This window comes from Natrix helvetica, assembly GCF_964273705.1.
Source record: "Natrix helvetica genome assembly, chromosome: 1".
Classification (NCBI taxonomy): domain Eukaryota; kingdom Metazoa; phylum Chordata; class Lepidosauria; order Squamata; family Natricidae; genus Natrix; species Natrix helvetica.
Window position 1 is genome coordinate 305,560,833 of NC_138548.1, and position 21,140 is coordinate 305,581,972.

A 21,140-nucleotide genomic window follows, 5' to 3' on the forward strand; every position below is an offset into this window, starting at 1 on the left:
TGCTGAGCAGAACACTATCCAGTTTTGGGATGAAAGATCATCAAGACTTTCAGGATTCTTCCTTCTCAATTTTGCAGTCCTGGACATGACACAGAACAGGAAAATAGCTGAAAGGCAAGAAATAGCATCAAGCTGTTCCTCCGCTTGATATGGTTTTAGTAAATGCTTGCTGCCTTGACTAAGCTTTATCATTTAGTTCAGGCTATAAATCCTTCTTGACAGTTATGAAATATTTGCCAAAGGGTTAGAATGAAATTGTATACACCAATTTAACCATTCTAAGTGGATGAAAACATAAATCCAAGGAGAACTTTGATTTCAGAGAATTTCAGAGCTCCACTGATCCTGGATGAATTCAGAGTGAGAAAAGATACAAGAAGTTCACTCTATTAGTCGTAGATGGTAAATCTTCCATTGTTACCTTTCTAAAGATCATGAATTAATTCTGGTCCGGCATTGTTCTTGATCCCATGCTAGCTGTAACTCAGTAAATACTCTCAGTTTTATTACCATGACATTCTTGGGCCTTTAAGGAAGGGATTCTTTCAAAGACAGATGTTACAATTTGACTGTGATTATATTATTTTGAGGTAATCCAGGCTAATGTATATTTTGTAATTCTTTCTAAAAATATTTTTAATTAAATAAACATTAAAACATTGGACATAAAGCGACCTTTCTAGCTTTGTCATTTCCATACATATTTTAACATAACAACAAATACAGTTTCTACTTATCGTAGGTAGCTACTTTGATCTTATAAGCATATCCCTTGTCCTCCTTTGTATATTTGTCTATGTATTATCCGGTCCCAATTTTGGAAATCCTCAGTATATTCTGTTCCAACTCCTTTTCCTCATTTCCAACCATTGATACATTTTGTTCCAAATTTCATAATATCTTTTGTAATTCTGATGTATTTTCTTTGTAATGATAAATATCCTAACAGGGAAGAGCTGTTTTTCAGTTCACTGTGATTTTAAATGTCTTTTTTAGAAAGTGTGACAGGATGATGTTTTACTGTACAATGCAGAGAAAAATTATTAATTTATATTTTGCTATGGCTTATATACATCAAATGTACTTTCTAGCTGGAATTCCACCCACCTTGCATTAGATGCTCTAAAAGGTATTACTTTGAGCTTTGAAATACATTAAAATTGAGAGACTATAGTAATAAAGTTGTATTAGTTTAAAATTAAAATACATGGCTCTGTGAGAGCAGAGTCAATGACTGAAACGGAAAGAAGAGCCAGTGAATGAATTGGCTTCCGAAAGTTCTCTCTGGATTAAGGAAAGAACCCAGGATTGCCCATAATTTTTGCTTCAGATGCTCCCCATGATAAAACAGTAAAAAGTGGTTTCCAGCAGGTTTTAGAGCTTTGGAAGTCAGGAGAAACAATTTTGCTCAAGCTGTGGTTCGGAGCCTTCAAAGAGCCACAAGACTTGCCCATTTCCTTTCTTAATCAATTTCATTTGAAAGGGCTTGTAAATTGCTGTATGAATATTTAAAAACCTTCAGAAGGACGTTTTATTATCCCAACTGATTTTCATTCATTTCTCAGCCAAAGAAGTCCCATGTAAATTTAAATATTTAAGGGAAACCTTTTGTTTTTAAAACAAAATAAATAAGAAGCAAAGGGGTGATTAGTACGTTGATTTTAGAAAATTTTAAAATGAACTAACAGGGCAAATTGACTGGATATAAGATTATGAAAAAATCATAAGAATACTTCTTGTGGTTTATTTAAATCCTATTAAAAATATATGAAGATTTTTAAATTAAGAATAAGAAACCTTTTCCTGGGAAAATGTGAATTAGAGAAAAACATGACAACAGGAGACTTTGATGGCTGGTTACTAGAGGCAACCAGAAAGAACTGAAAATTAAACTTTAAAAAGACCCACGTACAGAATGGAGAAAAGCATTTTAACTCTTAAAGAATTCAAACATATTTGGCAACAATTTATTTATTTATTATTTATTTATTTCTTAGATTTTTAGACCGCCCCTCTCCCAAAAAGGGACTCGGGGCGGTGTACAGTCAATACAATAAAACCAATCATAATAATTAAATACATTTAAGCTACATTTAAAATACATTTGGAGGGGGAGATAGGCTGTACTAAGAAATAAATATACTCAAGAGTCCCCCACCCACCCACCATCAGGTTGTTAGTAGGAATATGGCTTCAAAAGAGAATACAAATACTAGGATGAAATGTTGAAGATGTTAACCTAGGGCTGGGGAGGTCTAGGCTTAAATGCATCCTGAGATTTGGAAATATATTGGGAAACTTTTGGCCAAACCTTGTCACTCAGCTGAATTTACCTCATAGATTTGCTGTTGTAGGAAGAAAGATCTCCATGTAAATTACTTTGAGTTCCATGAGAAAAAGCAGGATACAAATCTAAAAATAAATATAAATGTGAATTGGAATTCCTGAAAGCTTTAGAAATGCAGTAAGAGAACCAGGAATGAATTAGTGCTAGCAGAGCTGAAGATAGAAAGTTTCATATTTAGTGAATTTGAGGTTTGTTGCAGTGTAATCTTACCACAAATTTATTTCAAGTTACTTTGATGTGAACATACATGTAGACTATAGACTGTGTACTATGCTGCTTTTACAGGAACTGAATAGCTAAAGTACTGAATGTGTTTAGTCATTCTGCATGTATGTCAATTTTTCATACCCCATTTATTGCACATTAATAAAACTTTGGCTAGGTATAACTCCTCAAGGAAATGACTTTTCTTTCCCAAGGAATTAGTACCCTTCAGATATTGTCATAATAATGGAAGATAATGAAAGTTGATGTCAAGTACCTCTGGCACGAAGCCTACACTAGAGGTCAAATCTGAATGTGGGATTAGATCTGTTGTATCTCTGGGACCCAGGCACTTTTAACATGTGAAAGCAACTTACGTTGCACAGCATGCCATTTTTCTCAGATCTTCTATTGGTGTATGCTTTTAACTAGCAATGTGTTCAACTGTATTTTTGTAATACCATTGCCAAAGTTGGCTTTCAAATCAGAGAATGACTGCAGAATAACTAATCCTGCAGTATATGTCTGGTGTACGTGAAGTCTGCCTAAAAGAAAGTTACAAGAAGGCTTCTGCTTTTATCTGGAAATGTCATTCTTTGTAGATATAACCATTTATGTCAAAGAATCAAATTCTAATAACCATGCATCATGAACTGCAAGGTTTGTGTGGGAAGTGTAAGAGAAAAATAAGTGACAAATCACAGAAAGCAAGGAGTTAGTTCCATGGTCACTAAAATGGTTGGGGTGTAGTTGAAGAATATCAAAAGAAAATTGTATCTTGTAAGATGTGTTCTATCAGTAATTATTTTTTTTCTTGAGAGCATATAACGACCCTTCAGAGATACTTAATTTACCCTGTTCTATCTGACCTCAGCACAAGAGCACTTATGTGCAATTCTTTGGTTGAGTTTATTGTAAAAACACTGAAATTGAAAGAGTGCATGTGTTTGGTAAGAAAAAAAAATCCTGTACATTGTGATATATTGTATGTGTGTTTGTGTATAGACACCTTGGTCATCAACCACCCACACCACCAGCAAGTGAATATGATGTGATTTGAGAAAAGCAACATGTCAGCTTTCACTAATAGCGAAGGAAAAATGGAACCTGATGAAGGCATTTTGTAAAGCAACACGTACAAAATCAACACTGTACAGATTTACCCCAGGAATTCTGATAAAGCAGCTTTTGTTTCCCAAAATATCGAAGACAAGCAAGACAAGTTTTAAGATACTATACAATTGAGAAATACTATGTGTTTCTATTGGATTGTATGTGACAATCTGTTTGCTGATACAACTTTATGTGGAGAACTCCACATAATGTGTTTGGCAAAACACATTGGTAATTAAACCTTTCTCTAACTAGTTCCAAACTAAGGATTTATTTAGTTACTGTATCTATACTCTCCATCCCATACCACTAATCTGGAATTTTAAGTATACAGTGCATAAATGACAGTCAGTTTAGTAAAATGGTTAGACAGCATGCTAGAAACTGGGTTGCTTTAGTCTTGCTTGTGCATAAAGCCAACTGGGTGACTTTAGATCAGTCATATTCTTCCAACCCTAGGAAGAAGATATAGGCAAGTATGTTGTCAAAAACCTGCAATAAATCAGAGATAATAGTTGCCAGGAACCATGGGTCACTCAAATATACCCATGCACACGACACTCATATAAAATGAATAGTGGTCTGGGTAAAAGGCAATGATCAATCCCATTTCTGTACTTTGGTCAGTTGGAAGTATGGTAATTGGCGCATCATTTTATCGGTACCATATTTTGAGCAAAGAAAATTAAAGACCACTGCAGAACAGCTTCAAACTGGTTTTGAAAAAGTAGAGTAGTTGCGATGTCTGCGTGTCATGATAGCAGTGTTTCAGTACCTCAGGGGCTGCCACATAAAAGAGAAACTCAAGCTATTCTCCAAAGCACCTGAGGGCAGGACAAGAAGCAATGGATGGAAACTAATCAAGGAGAAAAGCAATCTAGAACTAAGGAGAAATTTCCTGACAGAACAATTAATCAATGGAACAACTTGCCTCCAGAAGTTGTGAATGCTCCAACACTGGAAGTTTTAAAAAAGAGATTGGAGAACCATTTATCTGAAATAATACAGGATTTCCTGCCTGAGCAGGGGGTTGAACCAGAAGACCTCCAAGGTCCTTTCCATCTATCCCTATTCTTATTCCATTCTATATTGTTGTTTTCCATTCCATTCTATCCTATTCTTATTCCTATTCTATTCTTCTCTGGTTTATTTTCTGTGAAATGTGAATACTGCCTCAAGAATTTCAAACAATACAGCAGTGACACCACATAGTCCTTTTCTTATGCTCATTTTAAAGCCAGTCTTCTATTTAGGATACTTTCATTCATGTAAATACAATATTTGGAAAGATGGAGAGAAAAAGCCACCAGCAAGGGTGCTTCAGCAATATATTAGAAGATGTGAAGAACCATGTTGGGAACAGATTTTCCTACAGAATAATTTATCTATAATCAAACCCAGTATTAATATATTTAATAATTAAAACATAATAACCTTAAAGCAATTTATTTGTTAAAAAAAATCTTTTTATTTGTACATGTCAAAAATATAGAAAAAATGGCTAATCTTTTAAAATAATAAACAGTCAAAATCTTTATAAACACTAACTTTTAATTTCTATGAAACGTCTTCATAGATCTGTGTTCATATTGTCCATGTATACATTCACAATTAAGCAGACTCAAAATCACAATTCTTACAGTGTTAGAATAAGAGAACATGACCAACTCGAGGGTGCAGTTATAGTGGCAACCCAGACTCCTCTGTGTGGAAAGTTCTTACCAAGTGATACGGAAGATCTGGATGGGCTGGCACCGTTTTGTAATATGCTCAATTCATATTTTATTGCTAAAAGAGTTTCTCACTTATAATCTCACAGCCGAAAACTGGTTCCCCTCACCACACACATGCTTCGGAGCTGATGTGAGTACCAGGTAGATGACCAGATTTGCCATCCTTTTGTGAACCTATCCAAGATTATTCCACAACACTTTTCAGAATCTTATGCTAAATAATGCAAAAAAAAGAAAGAAAGAAAGAAAGAGATGGCAACAGACTCTGTTTTATACTACAAATAAAATATCTTTATAATATTCACTTGGAATAGTTTTTTTTCAGTTGTAATCATATAATTGTAACAGCTATGTCTGAAAAAGGGGTTCTTTGTATTTCATAGGCAGTGTTGATTCCTAGTAGATTAATATTTACAGTGACTCATTCTTTGGCCCTACAGAGTGATGATGTATTGGTTTTTCTTTCTCCTTTTTTTTGTAATTCTAGAGAAAAGCAAGCCTTTGTGGAACATGTTTTTTTAAGTCACGTTTTTGACTTGGTCTGCACTGATTTTTGAAATTATTTACTGCTGTAACTTTTAGCATCTGTAGTTATATTGCTGCAGCCAATCAACGGATGGAAATATGCAAAACGTAAACAGACTCTGACAACAGTAGCTGAGGCAAAAGGCTTATAAAAATAATGTTCATACTTAAAATGGCTGGCTTCAGAAAAGCAAATTTTGTCTGCATACTCGTACGTGTTCTGATTTAAGACCTAATATAATTCCTACTGTTGAGTATAATTAGATCGCTTAGTAATAATTGTACCAGTACATTAGGTCATTAGGATATCTATACACGTGTTAAACTCCTTTCTGAAATGAGCAACAACTCTGATTTCAGTGGAAAAGGTAGCATTCATATTAACTCAGTAGTGCAAAGATAAAGTTCCCTGATCTAAGTTATGTTCACAAGTCACCAGTTGGCATATGGAAAGTCTGCGGAGGTATAAAACACATAAAATGCATCCTTCTCTTTGTTAGGCTAACAATATTTTTTTTTTTAGAAAAAATGATTAAAATAACTTTTTTAAAAAAATGCAGTTTGCTATAATAAAGGATTTCTTTAACAAAAGATTGTGCAGTATCATCTGATTGAAACTATATTTCAATTTAAGGAGGAAAACCCCCCCTTCTCTCATACACACATGGTCCCTATCTAAATACCTACCTACTCTTCTTTTGTTATGGTACATATACGTATAAATAGGTAACATAGCTATTACAGCAAAACTACTTCCTAAAACCAGCAACTTCAAATGCTGGTACTAAATAGTGCAACAAAGGTATCAGTGCAGAACATTTCATCCCTGAGCCTCAAAAATAAAATAATATAATCTGAATTCAAACTAACACATTTTTTTCTTTTGTGTTGGGGTTTATCCTTTCATTATGTCACTGATATCAAGCCTTCTTATAAAATCATAAAATCATTATTTCTACACAGATGCCACACATGTATACAATTTGAAATCCTAACTGAAATTAACTGAAGCAGGTAAGCAAGCAGAGTGGCTCAACATAGGTACTGACTGAATTTTCTTCCCCTTAAGGTTATCATAAATCTAAAGAAAATCTTTATAAACAAAAGCGTTATACTTCAAATGTCCATATTACTTAAAATCTAAACATATTTTTGTCAAAACATTTTCATTGTGAAGAATATGGTGGACTCCATAATCTGTTAGGAGAACTGTTTTGTTGACTTGAAGATACAGGGCTGAAGGAAGTTGTAGGAGTAACAGGAGCTCCAGTATCTGAAAATAAGCAGAATGATGAGTATTCATCAAAAATGCTCAACGTAACTGACTGTGATGTCTGGTTCAGAGCAATTAAAATGTAGATATACAGAAAAACCATGCCACTGCAGTCCCTGGATAAACACCCACCAAACTTTACACTAAATTGCAAATTAAATATGTTTTTAATTTGGAGAAAATTAAAATGTTCAAGACCTGATCTAAAGCATATTTAGTGTTCAAATAGAACAATTTAATGACAATTGTTCTATTTGAACACTATTGTCCTCCACAATGCGACCTCTGCACTCAAGATCTGCTTGAAGCAAACAACATTTATCAAGGGTCAATGGTTTATCTGGATTGGACATCCACAGCTTTTACCTTTCTCAAAGTGAAGTAGACAGATAAAGCTAACTGTTCAAATGTGGGCTTGATATTATCCATTTAGGCCTTCAGGTAACTAGAAGCAAGCAGCCAGTGAGAAAGTATGACAAAGTGGGAGCCCACAGTGGGCAATGCTCGTGGTATACATATATACATATACTCTGTGCGATATTTTGATACTATTCTATCTTATTTCAGCATCCCACCAGAGGTATGTATGATGCACACTCTCTTGAGTATTCAGACTTAAAAGGTGTGTCTGTTCCCAGGTTTCAGTTTGGAGTGTTGACCCCTGTTGTGTTTTCTAATTGTTATGGCTGCTTTTTAATCTGCAATGCTGGGTTTTCTTGTTACAACAATAACAATTATAATAAAATCTATAATAAAATCAATTTAAATAATAATAGTAAGCAGAAGATCTCTTTCCATCATATGCTTACTACCTTTACTGAAAGCTCTACCATTTACAAAGTAGAGAGGATTTAGGTCCCTATTTGGCTCTCATTTGTTCTCCTCTTTTCCTTAACCATCAATTAAGTTAAGAGTTGTAGAGTGATGAGATTCAAACTTTTTATTACTGGTTCTGTGGGCGTGGCTTGGTGGGTGTGGCAGGGAAAAGATACTGCGAAATCTCCATTCCTTTCCCACTCCAGGAGAAGGATACTGCAAAATCCCCATTTCCTCCCAATCAGCTGGGATGCAAGAGGCAGAGAATAGATGGGGCCAGTCAGAGGTGGTATTTACCGGTGCTCCAAATTTCTCAAAATTTCTGCTACCGGTTCTCCAGAACTGGTCAGAACCTGCTGAATACCACCTTTGGAGCTGTACATGATGACAATACAGTTTCTTTAATTGTCTTGTAAAGTACAACTATAGCATTCATCTCCAACATTAGATGCATTACTATTAATTACCATGTTCCTTATAGCACAAAGTTTAATGAATATCATGCTTACGTGGTCTTTGAGGACTAGTCTTTGTGATAAAAGCTGGATGTATTTGCTGTTCGTTTGACGAGAAAAGAGTATAGTGCACTAAAATACACAATGGAACAAATATATAAAGTTGATTCTATTTAAAATTACTAATTCTTTTTTTTAATCTGAAAGTAAATACTTCAAATATCAGTTGATATTCTTACCTATAATCATAACAGCCATTCCAGCCAAAAGCGCAAAAGCCGTAAAAAATATAACTTGATAGGAATCAAGAAAGTGTTGGAATAAACTTGCATTATCTGAAAAAATATGAAATGTTGATTTTAGTGTATAAATTAGACTCCAGGTTTATGTTTTGCTTTAATTTATTACTTTTTCTCATAAATTTTTATCCAATGTGAACAAATCCAATCTATTCCTACATTTTCAAACAATGTTCAGAATTTGCTTGTGAAAACTCAATACTATAAGAAACAATTAGGTTCCGGTTCCGGCGGCGGCGGCGACGGGCAGCTCTTTGCCCGCTCCGGCTCCCCGGTGGGCTTCCCCACTCCTTGGGGGGCACAGGACACCCCGCAGAGGGGTCCTGCCGGAGGGGCGGCATCGCGGAGGTCTCCTGCAGCGGCGGCAGCCGGCGGGGGCTCTCTCGCGCGCCCAAGGCACCGGGGAGCAAGCTCGGAGGGCGCATCGCGTTTCCACGCCTCGCGCCTCGCTACAAGCCGACTGGAGAATGCTACAATTGAAGGAAGCAGCTGCGGTGCGGTGAGGTTGCCTCTCTCTTCATCCCTTACTTTGCATGAAGATTTGATTCAGCTTTTAAAACTTTAAAACAACTTTCGGAGCATTTTGGAGGTGCGGCTGGAGGGAGGGGGGTTTTCCCCCCCCCCTTGGACAAGCGGCAAGAAACAATTTTGCTCTCAGCCCCCGGGGAAGGAGGAGGGGGGAGAGCCAACGAATGAAGCCTCACTTAGGCTGAGATGATTTTCTTTTCAATTTAATTTTACATATTACAATGATTTGAGGACTTTTGGAACTTTTTAAAACTTTGTTACGCCTCTGTGCCCAAAACTGGCAGGGCAAGATGGCACACTTCCGTTGTCTTTATGAACTCTGAAACCTGACTCCACCTTTAAAATTCAGGCTTCCGGTCTTTGTCTCCGTGTCTCCCAGAGGAACCTCTTGTGGATTGGTATTTTTTTAACCTTCTAGGGGAAATTTTCTATCTATTGCCAGACTTATTGGAGAGATTCTCTTCTGCCTGGTTATTCTGCTCCCGGATTCACCTGGCTACCCTTCTTTTCTAATTGCTTACTTCATATTTGGACTGAACTTTTAACGTTATAAAGGATGGCATCTAAAAGACCCCCTCCTGGAAAACCTGGCTTTGCCACTTCTGCTCCAACATCCGCAACATCCAGTCCAGCCACACAGTCAAAGATAACAGAACTGATGCAACATAAGACTACAGAGATGGACTTTCAACAAATGCTTCAACAAATTCTACAGGGCCAGGAGGAAATCAAGAAACAGTTAAGGGAAATGAAAGATGAAATTAAAGAAAATCAAGCCCAAATATATAAGAACTCACAAAGACTGAATCTTGTGGAAGGGGGGGTGGAGGAGGTGAGGGGGGTGGTGGAAGCTGTGCAGAAAGGGAACAAAGATCTTGACATCCAACAGATGAAATTAGAATTTGAGAGAATGTCCTATTATCTTAGATTTCAAAATGTTATAGAAGAAGATGGGGAAAATATAAGGGACATCATGACAAACATTCTGGCTGACTATACACACAAAGAAAAACAACAGATGGGGTGGGATATAGATCTGGTTTATAGAGTGAACTCAGCTTATGCTAGAACACACAATTTACCCAGGGAGGTTCACATTAAATTCCTTAGAAAAACCACAAGAGATGAAATTCTGGGTGTACAAAGGGGGCAAGCATTGACATATCATGATATGGAGATAACCATTCTGAAGCAGATCCCTAAGAAGATTAGAGAAAAAAGAAAAAATTATTCGCAATTAGCGAATAAATTATACCAGAAAGGGGTGTGGTTTAGATGGTTGATGCCTGAAGGTATGCTGATATTCTGGGAGGAGACAAGAATCAGAATTAATTCACCCATAGAGGCGCAGGCCTTTATGGAAAAAAATAAAACACTCCTAGAGAAACCACCAGACACTACAACGGACACGCAGGACACGGGAGGGGCCAGAGCTCTGCCAGTGGAGGGAGATGGGGCAATAGCAAGAAGACTCAGATCACAGAAATAAATATGAAAATCATATTATTATAAATTGACCGAAAGTGAAAATGGAATTATATTTGGATTTTATATTGTAATGTTTAATTTGATTGAATTTAATAATAGAACTAATATGCTGATTATAATCAATTATATACTAATGCATTATATATAAATGTACGCTATGGGTATGGAGGGAGGGGGGCCTCACACACTTTGCAACTGCCAAAATTTGTATACCTGTCCATTTACCCTTTTCCCTATAAATTTTGAAAAACTAATAAAATTTTATTACAAAAAAAAAAAAAAAAAAAAAAAAAAAAAAGAAACAATTGAATCTTTATGAATAGTGAACCAATATGTTGAAAAATCATTCTGTAATAAAATCTCTATGTCAACAACAGGTTACTAGAAAAATTACAAATATTAGCAAGTGAATATAGCACATTGGTTATAGTGCTGATGAGACCAAGGATCAGTTTACTCTCAACCATGTTAGCTCACTGGCTGAATTTGAATTAGTTACTCTTTCTTAGTCTCTACTAAGAGCTACGGTGGCATGGTGGTTAGAATGCAGTACTGCAGGCTAGTTCTGCTGACTGCCTGCAATTTGGTAGTTCGAATCTCACCAGGCTCAAGGTTTACTCAGCTTTCCACCTGAGGTCGGTAAAATGACCCAGATTATTGGGGACAGTATGCTGACTCTGTAAACTGCTTAGAGAGAGCTGTAAAGCACTGTGAAGTGGTATATGTCTAAGTGCTATTGCTATTGCTATACTATCTCACTGGGTTTTTGTGGTGGGGAAGACCTGGAGGAGAGAGTACTATGAATGCAGCCTTGACCCTCTTAGCAGAAACTGGAATATAACAAATACCACATAACTTTGTACATAGAACATACCAATCCAATTCTAAAACAAAATCTCAGAATACATGAATATTTTAGAGGAATAAGAGCTTACATTTCATTGGCACAGTTCTGTCAGACACGTAAGTAACTCTCACAGGGATAGCAAGAGACTGGTCCGTCATCGGGCTGGATATAGTAAGTACAGCATTTAAATTTGTTTTACTTGCAATTTCTGGGTCTGATAAACTCACAGTGTAGATTACATAACTAGGCAAGCCATAGGATCTGTCTTTCTCAAAAACTACCATCAGAGGTGAACTGGATCTCACCTGTAAGATAAATATTTGGTATCATTTACCAAAAGCATAGTTTCTCCCTCAAGTCATATATGACATACTATTTCAAAGAATTGAATCAAATATGTCATTTAATTTCTGATTTATTTGCAATTTGCACACTTTGCCTAAATTTGATCATTTTAAATGGAGTTTTTCATTTTGGTATGATGCAGTTTTTCTTTTAGCAAAAGTTCATTAATGAATACTGATTGTTTACCTGGGATAATTAAACTGCTAGTGACAATTAACTAATTACACATATAAAGTTTGACTGTCTTTTATTTTCAAAGCTTTTAAACAGAACTAACAGTAAATCTATGTTAGATGACCTAGAATCATCAAATAACATGAAATCAAAAGAGAAGGAATTTACTTTTTTATTAATATAGAAAATTTATATGGGGAATCATCTTATATTTGAATTCTGGATGGTTAACAACAATCAACAAAAACATCTAATAACACCTCTGTAAACCAAGTGGGAAAGAATTAAAATAATCATAATACAATAACAGAGGCACCGTATAATAGATTCAACACATAAACCACACTTATAGTGAAATGTTAAATAATGAGATGAAAGCTAGAAGCCAAATTATTTAATGAATGTTTTGATCTTTAGTGGCATCTCTAGATGAATAGAACATATCTCAAAGAATTGGCAAATTTAGTTTTAATTTTTGTTCAAAGGCAGGCAATATGAATAAGTTATTACTTTTTAAAGTCTGGTTTCTATTCATGGCCAAAATCCAATTTGCTTTAAATTTTTCATCATAGCTAAAATATTCATATGCTTTATTTAATCAATTTACTACCATTTATATCTCAACCAGCTCTAGAGATTCTAACTTGAGAGACTACTAGGTGGTTAGTATTTAAATAAAAATCCATTAACAAACCAAGAAACATATTGACATAAGTAGGAAAAACACAAAGGTTCCACTGTGTAACTCCCCATTCTTTTAAAGGGCCAGGTCTATGCTCTATTTTAAAATGATAACACAACAAGTCAGCTTCACAAAATTTAAAGGAGAAATTATGTTGAAACTTACTTCAAGATTTTTAAGAACTTCAGCAGCTCCAAAGATCTTCACGTCAGAACTTGTGTAATGATTATTTAGGATAAATTCAGTTTGATTAGCATAGAATCCTGGATTAAATGGCACTTCAGTGCTAATTTGCTCTAAGGAATGGCTGCCTTGGAGAGAAGGTGTGATGGTGATGGCAGTTTTGCTCATGGTGAGTTGTTTTAGCTGCTTGTCAGCTAGTCTGAGTACTCTGATGGAACAAGTATACTGTCCTTATAAAATAAGACCAAACTGAATGTTAACATCTTTCTACTTTTTCATTTGTAGATTATTTTATTGCTGAACATTCTTCATGCTAGTGCTAAGCCTGGTCACTTAGAGGTAAGTGGCAATTTTAATGATGATTGGACAGCATCGGTAGGCACCACAAACAATATTATATTTACAGTATAATTGCTAGATGACCCTATGCATTCATAGTGGGAGGAAGAGGTGGCAGAAGGTGACAAATGACATGACTTACATAGTTGCATCAAAATCATGATACACATGATGTCAATTTGGTAACATTATGATATATTTGTCACAATGCTGGCACCATTGTGGTTTCTTATCATTCTGCTGCAGATAACAAATGGTACAATATCCGTTTTTTAAAATGTTATTGAAAGATTTTTTCCAATACACATTTTAAAAAAAATTATTTTAAGCAATAATGGAAGAAATGGATGTTTGTCAAAATTAATTATTAGACTTCATACCAATTCCAGCACTGCCTTGATTGTAGGCCTTATTATTAAGAAACTGATCTGGCATGTTTCTATCTATTTTTTTCAGGCTGCTCATAATTACTTACTGTTTGAATTATTTTTTGCTCTTTCAACTAATGATCTTTTATTAAATTAACAGGACAAATAGCAGAAGATATGTATCAGGAATTCAAGAGTGATTCTTTATCTTAACACATAAAGTCTACTATGAATTCCTCTTATAGTGTAAGTTAAACATTGTAATAATTTACAAAGCCAGCACCAACAAATAACCATTTACATGGCTATGTATAGGAAAGGTGAAGCAATTTTGCTGGAAAGAATGCAAATTGTCCACCGAATGAAATAAGTTTAACTAAACCTGGATTTCTAATTGGAAAGGACCAATTTCTGTGCCAAATCTTTATTTTACGCAGAACTGAGAAATAAGTTCAATTAAGTGGAAAGCATTTTCAAGGCTTACAACCTTTTAAAGGTTTTTAATATACCATATCAATATGATGGGTCACAAGTTGCTGAACTTTTTCTAGTTTAAAAGATTATGCAAATTCCTGAAAGACAGTTCTATGAGTAAACATTGCCCATTATACTCAACTGGAAACAAGCAAGGCAGCAGACTCTGAATATTCTCAGTTTTTCTTCTCATAAGATTATCAATCTAATGACCACCATTAGAATTCATTGTTGTATTCTTACTACAGCTCTATCCTTTTGTCTTACCTAAAGCTGTATCAAACATGGGTTCAGCTGCAACAATTTCAGAAGCTTGGAAATCAAATGCATTGTTGTTGAAATTAAGCTGACAGTTGATCATAGACTGGGGTTTCATTTTTTCAATTACTTCATTTTGGGCACTTGAACATTCTCCTAAGAAAAATTGAATAATAGAATTGAGAAATAACAGTTCCACAGAAAGTAGGCATAACATATATATTATTTGAATGTAATATATATAAGAAAGAGATCAATATCCTAGGCTGCACATTAGAGACCCACTGGATACCACTGGTATCCTTTTATTAAAAGAACATATTTCATGTGCAGACAGAATTTAAAACATTATATATATTATATGGTACTTTATTTGAATAAAATGGTTTAGTTCAGACCTGCATATGTGCATCTAATTGGGGTAAATTGTATAAATGATACAGAAATACAATTTGCATTCTTCATTTTTTTTAAAAAAGAAAATTGTTTCATTTTTATATATGATCTTATTGGTCTTGTTTTTTTTATTTTGCATTTTGATAATGTCTAATGGCTAATCAACAATAAACTATTGAAAACTTATAAAAGAAAAATCTATTCAAGAATAAGCTGTAGCAAGAAACGTAATATCTTGCAGGGGTTTCAGAATTTTTAAAAAGTGCCATTGATTAGAGCAATAACACTTAAATGGACAAGCGTTCTTTCCTGTGTTCAAAGCACTTAATAAAAAAAACTTTTATAACAATATTTGTTGAAAATGAATTATGTATAAAGCATTGCCAGGTGATAGGTCATCCTGAATGACATGTAATCTCACTTTATTTAAACTCTGGATAAAGACATAGTAATCAAGAAGTTTGAGTATTCCATGGAAGTCTCATTAATGTGTTTTCCAGAGGTTGTCAAGAAGATAAATTGTGTCATTTATTATTGAATTGTAATGGGACATTAGTTCTTCTGAAAATATATTCAATAGATCAGAAACTGCTGAGTGTTCTGCAAAGTGCTGTTGAAATATACGTACTTATAAATCATTCAGTATTTGTTATGCCACAAAAGATATTATTTATGTCACAAATTGAAACATAATTTGAGCATATCAATTTAGCCAGGGCATATACCCCTAGACTTTATCTGTATCAAGCAGGTATGTCTAAACTGTGGCCCGGGATAGCTACTAAGCAGTTATGCAGAATAATAAAAAATAGACAAAATTAGGCATTATTGTAAATGTAAGCTTAAGTTTAATAAGTATACCTTTCAAATTTTTACTTCTATCTCCAATTTGAAGTATAACTTTTGAAGTATCCTGAAGATTTGTTTTCATTCCACTTACATGTGTTACCACAATCCTTTTAGGTTCGTTAATTAACACCTAAAGGGGGAAAAAAGATCACATAATACTCAGTGGCAATTGTTTGGACGGATCTAATTTTCTCTTGAGTTTAGAGATCATAAAATCTGGCCACTTGGGTATTTTCTGAATTAGCCTGCATCTCACTTTAATCTCAGTGGTATATAAATTTAAACATGCTGTCTTATTATTTACTTTAAACATTTAAAAAACTTTTAGTCAAACAAGTCATATTTAACATATAACATTTACAACAAAAATAAAACATTTACAACAAAAAGAACACATGTGCATGTGCATACACACACACACACACTCACACACACAGGATTGCCTGTACAAATGCCTGCAGTTTTCTTTCATAAGGAGCTTGCCACTGCCTCCTGCCTAGGGCTAAGAGAGAGTCTCTGGCACAAGGTCACCCAGCTGGTTTGTGCCTCATAATCTCCTGGTTTCTAGTCTGGTGCCTTAACCACTACAGGAAACTAACTGTATTTTATATCTTAAAACAGTGTTTCCCAACCTTGGCAACTTGAAGATGTCTGGACTTCAATTCCCAGAATTCCCCAGCCAGCATTCGCTGGCTGGGGAATTCTGGGAGTTGAAGTCCAGACATCTTCAAGTTGCCAAAGGTTGGGAAACACTGTCTTAAAACATTCTAATTTGTACTCATGCTGTTGAACTTCTGTTCATTTTTCAGCTATGTTGAAATAACTAAGGATAATAGTATAAACTAGTAGTTTTTAAACTCCTTGACTCGATTATCTCTTTTCCTGTTGTTGGATTGGATTACTTCTAATATTGTTTGAATTAATCTCACCAACACCTCCCCCCTCGGACTGTTTTTTAGACAAGCATTTCAGCAAAGGCAGTCCCAAACTGGATCATTGACTCACAAACAAGCAATTACAAATTGCTGCATTACTCCAAGGATATCCCAGGTTTTCCCCCTTGGGCATAATTATCCCTGTTTAAGAACCACTGGCATAAACATTAATTTCTTACAATTTCCAATATCTCGTGCTCTGTGCATGTATTCAACTTATCAACTCTTATATTATCTGTATATTCAGAGGTATAACATCTCTGCTTCAATCTCCTGTTTAGTTCCACTGGCTCATTCTATGCAGATGAAGTGACCTATGTTTTGCTGGTTGATGTTTTAGGAGATGCTGATGCAGAAATCTGGAGATCCATGCCATGAATCCAGGTACATTTTCTGCAGAGTTGTCAGGAATTGTTTGATCTGTGAATATTGTGTCTTACTCTGCAGAGATTGATCCAATTTGTGATTTCACATTGGCTTTTGGTGGGTCCCAAATTAATATTAATGATCCATTCCTCTGACTTATTGCTGTGTCATCATGGTGGCAGCAAAAATCATTGCCATCTATGACTTCTAGAAATCATGAGGTTCAACGAAGAAGGATGATGTCTCTTCAAAGTATTCATTGCAATACTTTGATTATAAATGATTCTTTCTTTCTTTTTTATTTTAGGAGCTATAGCCTCTTTGGCAAGAGCCAATAATGAATAATTTTGAAGCATTTGCTGTTATAAAATAATACACCTTACCGGCTGGCATAAATATTCCAGTTACAAGATAACATAAAAACTCTAAATATGCAATAAAATAAAAGTGTAATAATGAGGAATTTCAGAAGTGACTTACCTCCCTATATGTCTTACACAACCCAGATACGTCATAATATATTATAACACTTCCAGAGTTCCTTGCTACAGCCACTCCGGCTTTTGAATCAATCTGAAGGATACTGTCTGAAGAAGAACTCCATGTTCCTGCTAAACCTATAATTTGTAAAAAAATAATCATGCTGCAACTGCCAATCGTAAGAGACTTATTTTCTACAAAAGTAGTATCTATCATGGGTATATGCATGTTTTTAATAAAAAAATAAATGTTTGTAATATATTATTTTTCTACTTTTATAAATTCAGTGGTAGCATTACGAATATTCTTATAAAATTGAATAAGCATTCATAAATGCAGAGACCACATTATAAAAATCTGTCTTTTTGAATAGAGATAATCTGCTCCCCACAGTGAAGTTGAAGCATTCGCAGAATAGTAGTTCAGCATCTGCACCATACCTATGTCTTTCTTATTGTGCTATGGCCTAATAAAAAACCTGTATCTGCCCTACTGGAATTATCCAGCATCCTAGGAAAAACACCTCCATTGCTTTATTCAGCCAGCATGTCAAATCTGTCACGTTGAACAAAAGACTGCTTTGCTTGTAATGACTGTGGCATTAATATTTATTTGAGGGACTGCTTCTTTCTGATTACGTCTGCCTATGTCCAGCAGAAGGAGTATGTAACAGGTCCCAATTACTAATGAGTTATATCTTGCAGAATATATTGGGAGAAATATCTTTTCTCTCATGGCAGCTACCCTCTGGAACATCATTTTCCCTGAGGTAAGATTGTCTCTTTTTATGCCAAACTCCAGAAAAGCCCTTAAAATGTGGCCATATCAGCAGGTTTGGGAACCTAACGGAAATGGAGAACTTGTGAGACGGCTACACTATAATAAGTATCAAGATGCTCTCTCCTAGTCTTTTTATTTTTTCATAACAGTAGCCTTCCTTCTGAAAGCAGTATTTTTGTACACAGAAGCATTTTTTCTTCTGATAAGCTGACATGTTTTAGAAGGTCCAACTTTCTCCCTGCTAGGCTCAGTCTGTGCTACTGCTGCTATACTTTCAGACTCAGAGACGAGACTGTGAGATCCAATCACGTGCAATCCTTTATTTGCTTACATCTAATAGACATAATTTTGCCAGACGAAAACTAAAAACCTCTAATTTAATATCACTGGAGAGATTGTAGGATATGTCTTCTCTGAACCTCCGAACCTCTTTCCATCTCAACCCTTCTAGCTTGGGACCACGCTCTCTCTTTACTTGTGTCTCCCTCTGGGAAAGCTCTGAGTTGGCCAAATCCTCCCTCACTGCTATTCCAAGTGCACAATCGATAATACAGATTGAGCAATGACGGCATAGAATACCTTCCAAATAAGAAATCCAGTTGGGCAATACTAAGTCTTGCTTTCATTCGTATTTTCATATCTGTGCATCAGTTCTTACATCAATTTTACAGAGGTTTTTAAAACAAGGATCAGCAAAATATCCTTAGTATTCATAAAGGGATGCATTTTATACCAAATATAAAAGCTGTTTCCTATTTCTTTCACACACCATTTGTATTGTATTAAATTCCAATATATTTGTATATATTATATATGGTTATTTTGAATATGTGCCTTGTGTGCAAACACAAAAAGTTTCCATGAGTCTTTTTTTATTCTCCATTAATGCCAAATTATTATTCAAATCATCTTACCATCTTGGTTTACCAGTGAGGAGGTTAAACATATGACATCACCTACAGTAATATCGATGAGCTCGGGGGAGATGGCATGTTGGACAGGAAGAGGGACGTAGTCTGCAATATTGTGTTCTGCATCCCAAACCTTAAGCAAACTTAGTCCAACGTTCATTGTTCGAAGGACCAAAGTATTGTTAGTGGTCCCTTTCCCAACCTGTAAAAAATCATCTCTGTAGACAAAAACAATTTATTAAAATAAATAATAAATTAAATATATAAATTATTATATGTATTATATAGAAATTCAGCACACTATTACAGAATGTTTACTGTGTATAAATATACATATAGGATCAATTATCAGTCATGTATTAATTGCTTGTTTGGGGCCACTTACAGGTTGTTTGTCTAGGTCCACTTACAAATGTCTGATACACTTGATCATATGTGCTTTTCTTGAAAGTACTATAAAACAAATGGGATTTATTCCAGCTAAATGACTTTAATTACTATTAAAAGAAACTGGCATGAGTTTTAAACACATAATGCTGATGCACTTACAGGCTTATGTAAATAATTTTGAAAAGATGCTTTGAAGTGCACAGTAGTCTGAATATAACATTTGTCTACAACTCTTGAAAGTAGCAGTAGCTTTTCTGGTATCCTGCAGCTGCCCTTTTGGTTGACAAGTGGCCCTAGGTAAACAAGTAGCCTTAGGTAAACACGTGGCTGATTTAAATATTTTAATGACAAGTGCTACATTTATTTCCCCATATTCCAAAAGCACCTTTCTGACAATGAACATAACACACTGTCTGGTATATATTTTCACCTACCAATCTTGTAGGACCCCATGTCCCCTATCAATATGTTAACTGTAAACTACTGTAAACTACTTTCTTCATCCAAATCATGGATGTTGGCCAACAGCAATACATTAGTACATACACCATTCTATTGATACATATCAAGCACCTGACAATCAAACTAACATCAGATATCATAAATGATAATAAGAATGTTCTCTTTCACTGTGCATCTTCACATCTGAAATGCTTTAGTAATGTTCACGTAATTTATGATAATCAAGTGCTAATCGAATTACCTGTTGACTGCAAAGTGAAGCATGGAATTTTGTGAGTGGAAAGTATCACCATAATTGTCATGGAAGTGGATAGTCAAACTCAAAGTGATGCCCAATGGTAATGCCAGTAAAGTTTCATGATTTTTTGTATGGAAAATTGGGTTCATGGATATTCTCAGGTAGGAAATAGGAGCTACCTGCATGACACGTTCAATAAAAAATTTAAGGTGAAATCAGTTTTCCCATTGCTCAAAATACACGTAAGCCGTTATATTGTGTATGATTATCTGGATTACTTTCTAACCTTCGAATAAACATGCTTTTGATCTTACTGCATTGTTTGGGATTTTAACTGTGTCTCTCAGAAATATGAGCTGATTGAAGCCAGTCCAATTTTTCTGACTGATGTGGAAAAAAGGCACATCCTTTATTTAGAACCCAGGGCAAAATATGTATTTCCAACTTTTGGCAGGATAATAACAATCACCAATGCAAATAGTTATACTATTTGGTGCCTTTTTATAACACTTAAATTCAAGTGCCTGAAATAGCTGCCTGATACTATCCAACTGCTTCATTTTTCCATATTTTAACCACTTAGGGAGGGTTACTCAACCAGGACTCTTCAGTTTCTTCTACTGTTATCTTCCCCAAACTCTATAGAGAATAACATCCATATTAATTGCACTAAACTGCTAAGTCAAGGGAGTTGCAAGTGTTTTATGAAAGGTCAACTTTGTTTGAAGATCTGAAAGGCCAGATTAGGGAGAAAAATTTGTCTCTTTGGTTGCTAAGAGTCAACACGATCTTATGGCAAATAATGAATGAATGAATGAATCCATCGATCAATCAACATCATGCAATTATATTTTCTAAACTCTGCTCATCACTACCACATTA

At 35.1% G+C, this 21,140-nt stretch overlaps 1 protein-coding gene and 1 long non-coding RNA gene across 2 annotated transcripts in view; one reads left to right on the forward strand and one right to left on the reverse strand.

Moving 5' to 3' along the window:
• LOC309400386 overlaps positions 1 to 19,158 on the forward strand; it is a 78,211-nt gene extending 59,053 nt beyond the window's left edge. The window contains exons 2-5 of the long non-coding RNA XR_014176649.1: positions 13,298 to 13,351; positions 13,880 to 13,965; positions 16,913 to 17,015; positions 17,504 to 19,158. This is a non-coding gene — a long non-coding RNA (uncharacterized lncRNA). The remainder of the gene's footprint in view (positions 1 to 13,297; positions 13,352 to 13,879; positions 13,966 to 16,912; positions 17,016 to 17,503) is intronic.
• Positions 5,109 to 21,140, reverse strand: part of NUP210 (nucleoporin 210) — a 93,532-nt gene continuing 77,500 nt past the window's right edge. The window contains exons 31-40 of the mRNA XM_081968698.1: positions 20,262 to 20,437; positions 19,172 to 19,386; positions 17,478 to 17,614; positions 15,709 to 15,826; positions 14,461 to 14,607; positions 12,995 to 13,242; positions 11,717 to 11,933; positions 8,706 to 8,801; positions 8,521 to 8,598; positions 5,109 to 7,195 (exon numbers count right to left, since the gene is read on the reverse strand). Of these exons, the coding sequence (XP_081824824.1) occupies positions 7,089 to 7,195; positions 8,521 to 8,598; positions 8,706 to 8,801; positions 11,717 to 11,933; positions 12,995 to 13,242; positions 14,461 to 14,607; positions 15,709 to 15,826; positions 17,478 to 17,614; positions 19,172 to 19,386; positions 20,262 to 20,437 (1,539 nt within the window). The 3' untranslated portion in view covers positions 5,109 to 7,088. The remainder of the gene's footprint in view (positions 7,196 to 8,520; positions 8,599 to 8,705; positions 8,802 to 11,716; positions 11,934 to 12,994; positions 13,243 to 14,460; positions 14,608 to 15,708; positions 15,827 to 17,477; positions 17,615 to 19,171; positions 19,387 to 20,261; positions 20,438 to 21,140) is intronic.